The sequence below is a fragment of the Anolis sagrei genome, chromosome 4 (genome assembly GCF_037176765.1).
Source record: "Anolis sagrei isolate rAnoSag1 chromosome 4, rAnoSag1.mat, whole genome shotgun sequence".
NCBI classification, from domain to species: domain Eukaryota; kingdom Metazoa; phylum Chordata; class Lepidosauria; order Squamata; family Dactyloidae; genus Anolis; species Anolis sagrei.
Window position 1 is genome coordinate 240614801 of NC_090024.1, and position 7087 is coordinate 240621887.

Sequence of the window (7087 nt, forward strand, 5' to 3'; positions counted from 1 at the left end):
CTTGTTGGTCTCTGCTAGCTATCTCTGCTTTCCAATGTCAGGTCTTAACCCATGAAGATAGTGGTTCTCAAACTGTGGGTCTCCAGGTGTTTTGGCCCATAACTCCCAGAAATCCCAGTCAGTTCACCAGTTGTTGGGATCTCTGGAGTTGAAGGCCAAAACGTCTGGGAACCCACAGGTTGAGAACCACTATCATAGAGGAACTGCTCCTCCACAGAGAGCAAGGGCCCACTTAAAATCTTGTTGGTCTCTACTAGCTATCTCTACTTTCCAATGTCAGATCTTAACCCATGAAGATAGTGGTTCTCAACCTGTGGGTCTCCAGATGTTTTGACCTATAACTCCCAGAAATCCCAGCCAGTTTTACCAGCTGTTGGGATCTCTGGGAGTTGAAGGCCAAAACATCTGGGGACCAACAGGTTGAGAACAACTGCATGGAGACAAGTTCAACCCAGAGGACAATGGTTGGGTGGCTACTGCTTTCTTCTCCAAAGAGATGGAGAACTTCTCTTTGAAGAAATAGGAGTTCTACCAATGAGTTCTCATCATGGAAGGTGCAGAAGAGAAGAGCCACCAGTTTCATAATATAGTCCAGGTTTCCAGCTGGACCAAAAGCAGCATTTCCGTCATTATTGGTGAATTGGTGAGCCGTAAGTTCATCCCATCTACTTCAGATCAGGTAAGGAGGAGCCCAAGTAAGTGCGCAGGTCACTGATGGTTGAGTGGATGATTTTGGCTGGGATGGTCTCCTTGTTCAGGCGCTTGTATGCAGCATAGCGGTGACACCCTCCAAAGGAGTAGAAATAATCCCCCCCTTCGCGGCCTTTGATCCAGAGGATGTCTATCGGGGGCACCTGGTCAGGATCCTCCTAGAAATTGGAAGGAACAACAAGAAAAATAGAGGAAGAAGGGAGGCAAAGGATGCCAAATTTAGTTTCCCAAACGTGCTATGCCCAGATAGATCTGTTGCAATGAGCAATTCACTTGCCATCAGTGGCATCTCTAGGGTTGGTGTTACCCAGTGTGTTGGTTATAATTGTTTTCTTATTATGTTTATTTATACCCCACTTTTTCTCTCCACAAGAAGACCCAAAGTAGCTCCTCCCATAACAGACCACACAGCAATACTGGAACACCAGAAATCATACAATCATAGACTCATAGAGTTGGAAGAGACCTCATAGGTCATCCAGTCCAACCCCATTCTGCCAAGAAGCAGGAAAATTGCATTCAAAGCATCCCTGACAGATGGCCATCCAGCCTCCAAAGAAGGAGCCTCCACCACATTCCAGGGCAGAGAGTTTTACTGCTGAACAGCTCTCACAGTCAGGAAGTTCTTCCTCATGTTCAGGTGGAATCTCTTTTCTCGTGGTTTGAAGCCATTGTTCATCAAGTTTGCTGATGGGGCCAAATGAGGAGGGAGAGCCACGACTCCAGAAGACGAGGCAGAATTCAAAACAGTCTTGACAGATTAGAGAGATGATTGACCGAAACTAACACAATGAAGTTCAACAGGGACAAATGCAAGATGCTCCACTTAGGCAGAAAAAATGAAATGCAAACGGACAGAATGGGGGACGATGCCAGTATGTGTGAAAAAGATCTTGGGAGTCTTCATGGGGAGGGTTACACATGAGCCAACAATATCATGCAATGGCTAAAAATGCCAATGGGATTTTGGCCTGCATCAAGAGGACTCTAGTGTGTAGTTCCAGGGAAGTCATGCTATCCATTCTCTATTCTGCCTTGGCCAGACCACACCTGGAATATTGTGTCCAATTCTGGGCACCACAATTGAAGGGAGATGCTGACAAGGGGGAAGGTGTCCAGAGAAGAGCAACTAAAATGATCAAGGGCCTGGAGAACAAGCCCTATGAGGAGTGGCTTAAAGAGCTGGGTATGTTTAACCTGAAGAAGAGAGAGGAGATATGATAGCCATGTATAAATATGTGAGAGGAAGTCACAGGGAGGAGGGAGCAAGCTTGTGTTCTGCTTCCCTGGAGACTAGGACGCAATGGAACAATGGCTTCAAACTACAAGAAAAGAGATTCCATCTGAACATCAGGAAGAACTTCCTGACTGTGAGAGCTGTTCAGCAGTGGAACTCTCTGCCCCGGAGTGTGGTGGAGGCTCCTTCTTTGGAAGCTTTTAAATAGAGGCTGGATGGCCATCTGTCAGGGGTGATTTGAATGCAATTTTCCTGCTTCTTGGCAGAATGGGGTTGGACTGGATGGCCCATGAGGTCTCTTTCAACTCTTTGATTCTATGAATCTAATTTAAATCCATGGAGCCCCCAGTGGCGCAGTGGGTTAAACCCCTGTGACGGCAGGACTGAAGAACAACAGGTCGCAGGTTCAAATCTGGGGAGAGCGCAGATGAGCTCCCTCTATCAGCTCCAGCTCTCCATGCAGGGACATGAGAGAAGCCTCCCACAAGGATGGTGAAAACATCAAAACATCCAGACGTCCCTTGGGCAGCGTCCTTGCAGATGGCCAATTCTCTCACACTAGAAGCGATTTGCAGTTTCTCAAGACGCTCCGGACATGACAAAATAAATAAATAAATAAAATCCGATTTCTGCTTCTTGCAGAATTCTGGGGTTTGGAGTTTAGGGAGGCTGTTAAAGACTCCTCCTTAAACTACAAACCCCAGAATTCTGCAGGAAGCAGAAACTGGATTTAAAGTGGATTCATTCTCTAGTGTGATGAGGCCCATATATGATTCTATAAGAGCTTCCCTGTGCATTGTCTTGAAGAGGGGATTGCAGCAGGTGCCGCTTGTTACCTGGTGGCAGGGCAAGCCAAAGCTCTACACAACCATTGCAAGACAGAAGAGCCCTCTGCCTCTTGCAAGTGGGCATTGTGCTGGTACAGTTGTACCAGGAGCTCCATTTCTGTTTGCTTTGCATTAAATGTTTGTTTGCAATCCCAGGCTTGGGATTTTGCAGCAGGGTAGCTTCCTGCTATAGTTTGCAATCATAGGGCAAGCCACCTGCCAATTATAGTTAGGTTCCCTGGTCCAGCCCCTTTTTGAGTTTTGGAGGGAATAGGAGCCTTTTTGAGTTAGTTCACACAGAGAAGCTTCCATGCAGGACATAATTTTAGTAGCTCCTGTAGAAAGTTTCGTCTTCTACGGCTTAGCCTGGGAGATATACAGCCTACAGCCTGACTGGAGTTATACAGCTTTTCAGCTTCGCTGAGGGACTTCAGTCAGCCATCACAGCAACCTGAATTCCTTCTTTTTCCCTGGAAGTCTATAAAGCTCTGCTTGGCAAGGGTCGCTCACGGAAGACACACGCAGTTGGTACCGGGTGCAGGGGCTCAGGGCTGTAGCCAGAAAAAAAAATTTGGGAGGGGTTGAAATGTTTGGGGGGGGGGTGTTGAAACCTGCCTTCTAGCTCACACTGAAGCATAGAGCACAGCAGGGGGCAGAGCAGGCTTCAATAGCCTGCAGCTCCGCCCCTGTCAACCACCTCCACCAAGTCTGGCCTCCTTAATGAGAGCATTCAACACACACACACCCAACTTGGTTGCTTCACTACATCGGCTATTGCTGCAAGTAATGACAGTGTGAATAAATTGTCAATATTTATGGCCTTGCATGGTCTGGGGCCGATGTACCTGAGGGACCGCCTCACCCCCTACCAACCCCAGAGATCCCTCCGTTCTGAGGACCAAGGTCTATTGGAAATTCCCAGTGTCAAGACCTTGCGTCTAACAGCAACCAGACGCAGAGCCTTTACAGTAGTGGCACCATCACTCTGGAATACTCTGCCACCTGAAGTGTGTGCCTTGCGGGACTTATCAGCTTTCTGCAGGGCATGTAAGACATATCTGTTTCAAAGGGACTTTGATCTCTGATATTGCTGTTTTTAAATTGTTTTAAATTGTGTTCAATTTTAGCCTGTTCTTGTAAGCCGCTCCAAGCCCCAGGGGAGTGGCGGCACATAAGTTCGAATAACAAATAAATAAATAAATATTTGTCGAAGGCTTTCATGGCTGGAATCACTCAGTTCTTGTGGGTTTTTTCGGGCTATATGACCATGTTCTAGAGGCATTTCTCCTGATGTTTCGCCTGCATCTATGGCAAGCATCCTCAGAGGTAGTGACCTCACAACCTCTGAGGATGCTTGCCATAGATGCAGGCGAAACATCAGGAGAAATGCCTCTAGAACATGGCCATATAGCCCGAAAAAACCCACAAGAACTGAGAAATAAATATTTGCTTGAGATAGTGTTTGCAGTTCTGGAGGGACTCTTAATTTTTTGCATCTCATAGATTTAGCATGGAGATTTGGTTAACCAGTTAAAATTCATGAGTAAACTGGGTTTTTTAAAAAAAATCTGAAACATTTCGGGGGGGGGGGTTGAACCCCTAACCCCCCCCCCCTCGCTACAGGCCTGCAGAGGCAAGTACAGACTGCCCCAGATTAGAAGTTAGGATTTCCCCATTAGTTAATTACAGTTAAGAAGACAGTGCCTGTCCCCTGTGGACAAGATTGCAAGAGCCAATAGGCTGTTAAGAAAGCTTGAAAGTACCTGTTTGTTTTCATCAATAAAGAACTTTGTTGGATTTATTTTAAGCAGTCTAAAGACTCTGTTTGGGGGAATCTAAAGACTTTTAATCTGAGGCAGCCCCGGCGTCCCGTTGGGCACACAGAATGTATGTCCTGTCTACAGTCATGTGCACAGGCCCAGCGTGCGACAGCACAGGCATCCCCAAAGTGCCCCCCCACCCCGCCAACCTGCCCCGCCCTGTACCTGTATGGTGCGCATGAGGCTGTCCACCTTCTCGGGGTCCAGCTCGGGCGGGAGGGGCCGGAGGATGACCCGCAGAGGCACCTGGTGGACGGCGCCCACGTTGGCCGAGTGGATGCTGCCCTGCCCGCCGCCCGGCTGCCCTTCCATCCCCACGCCGGAGTGACTCCTCCTCCTCCCTCCCCAAAGACTTCCCCGCAAACTTGCACCGAGTTTGCTCCCAGCTTTGGCTCGGCCAAGCATCCCCTCTCTCGCTGTTTCCTCCACGCGGGGACCAAACCACGGCTGGGACCAAGGAGGGGAGCGAGAGAAAAGGAGGAGAAGGGGAGTCACCGCTTCCCACGCGCCCCTCTCCTCCTTTGCAGGGCCACCAATACAGAGGCTGAGCGTGGCAAAGAAATGAGGGTCGCCTGGAAAAGGGGAAAGGGACCCCCACGACCTCCAAAACAGCCTTTTCTCTCTCCCACATTCCCCCCAAATGAGAAGAATGGAAGAGTCCGACGTTGCACAACCGCCGTGCGTCAAAGCCTCTCCTGAGCTGGACTCGGGTGGTTTCCTTCCTCGTCTCCTTTCGCTGAGTCACGAGGAGTCAGTCAGTCAGCACAGCTGAAGGGGAAAACAGATAAGGAAGGGTCATGAAGCCATCCTGGCTCTGCCGTCCAGTAAATTTGCATTTATGCGACCCCATGTAGGGAATGAGAGACCAAGCAAGTCACCCTCTCCCCTATTGCCCGGCTCAGGTCTTGCAAACCCTGGCTTCTTTGTATTGTCGAAGGCTTTCATGGCCGGAATCACTGGGTTGTTGTAGGGTTTTTTGGTCTATATGGCTATGGTCTAGAGGCATTCTCTCCTGACGTTTCGCCTGCATCTATGGCAAGCATCTTCAGAGGTAGTGAGGTCTGTTGGAAGTAGGAAAAAGCGTTTATATATCTGTGGAATGACCAGGGTGGGACAAAGGACTCTTGTCTGTTGGAGCTAGGTGTGAATGTTTCAACTGACCACCTTGATTAGCATTTGATGCCCTAGCAGTTGTTTGGTGTGGCTTGTTGGTGCCTGGGGCAATCTTTTGTTGAGAGGTGATTAGATTTGAACCTATCTTTCAATCTCTTTTCCTGCTCACCAGCATTCTGTTTTCCCTTCTTGAGTTCGGAGTAGAGCAACTGCTTTGGGAGACGGTGGTCGGGCATCCAGACAACGTGGCCGGTCCAGCAGAGTTGATGGCGGAGGACCATCGCTTCAATGCTGGTGGTCTTTGCTTCTTTCAGCATGCTGACATTTGTCTGCTTGTCTTCCCAAGAGATTTGCAGGATTTTCCGGAGGCAGCGCTGATGGAATCGTTCCAGGAGTTGCATGCGATGTCTGTAGACAGTCCACGTTTCGCAGGCATATAGCAGCTTTGGGAGGACAATAGTTTTCTAAACAAGCACCTTGGTATCCCTACGGATTCCCAGTCCTCAAACACTCTCTGCTTCATTCGGAAAAATGCTGCATTCACAGAGCTCAGGCGGTATTGAATTTCAGTGTCAATGTTGACTTTTGTGGTGAGGTGGCTGCCAAGGCAGCGGAAACGGTCAACATTTTCTAATGATGGCATCACACTGGCACAAGGCAAACTGAAAGAGGGGAACAGAGCAACCCCCTCCAACTTGTTGCTCCGCCCCTCACATGCATGGACCAGCAAACCAGCCGACCCAAACCAAGTCTGGCTCCTTCATGGGGTCATTCAAACTTCCCCCTACCCCCGCATCCTAAGCTTTGCTTGGTTGCGGATGGGGCATCTTCCTGCATTGCAGCTCTAAGACCCTCTAGTTCAGCGGTTCTCAGCCTGGGGGTCACGGCCCCCAGGGGGGTCATTTGGCCATTTTGGAGGGTCACGAGACCGCCTCCTTAGGCCCCACCCCTAATGCTGGGCTGCAGTCCCGCCTTCCAGGAAGGCCGCAATCCAGCCGAGTGCTCTCCTCGTGTGAAGGCTCCCTTGGCTGGGCTGCGGTCCCACCTTCTGGGAAGGCCGCAACCCAGCCAAGGGCTCTCCTCGCGCAAAGGCTCCCTCGGCTGGGCCGTGGTCCTGCCTTCCGGCAAGGCCGCAATCCAAATGAGGGCTCTCCTCGCTTGAAGGCTCCCTCAGCTAGGCTGTGGAGTTAGTCATGGGAGTTCTGTGTGCCAAGGTTTGTTCCAATCCATCGTTGGTGGAGTTCAGAGTGCTCTTTGATTTTAGGTGAACAATAAATCCCAGCAACTACAACTCTCAAATATCAAGGTCTATTTTCCCCAAACTCCACCACATTTGGGTATATTGAGTATTTGTGCTAATTCTGGTCCAGATCTATCAT

At 49.5% G+C, this 7087-nt stretch overlaps 1 protein-coding gene across 1 annotated transcript; it reads right to left on the reverse strand.

Moving 5' to 3' along the window:
* Positions 1-346: 346 nt before the first annotated feature.
* SRXN1 (sulfiredoxin 1) lies at positions 347-5293 on the reverse strand. Its single transcript, XM_060771465.2, has 2 exons — positions 4761-5293; positions 347-869 (listed from the first exon to the last, which is right to left on the reverse strand). Exons 1-2 carry the CDS (start codon positions 4998-5000, stop codon positions 666-668), a joined length of 444 nt encoding a protein of 147 aa, XP_060627448.2. The 5' UTR covers positions 5001-5293; the 3' UTR covers positions 347-665.
* Positions 5294-7087: the final 1794 nt, after the last annotated feature.

What these genes read in the sequence shown, in the direction of transcription:
- SRXN1 (XM_060771465.2), bottom strand. Translation starts at nt 5,000, where the DNA reads ATGCTTGGCCGAGCCAAAGCTGGGAGCAAACTCGGTGCAAGTTTGCGG. An exon ending in GCCTCATGCGCACCATACAG is followed by an intron (nt 870 to 4,760) that starts GTACAGGGCGGG and finishes TCCAATTTCTAG; the next exon opens with GAGGATCCTGACCAGGTGCC.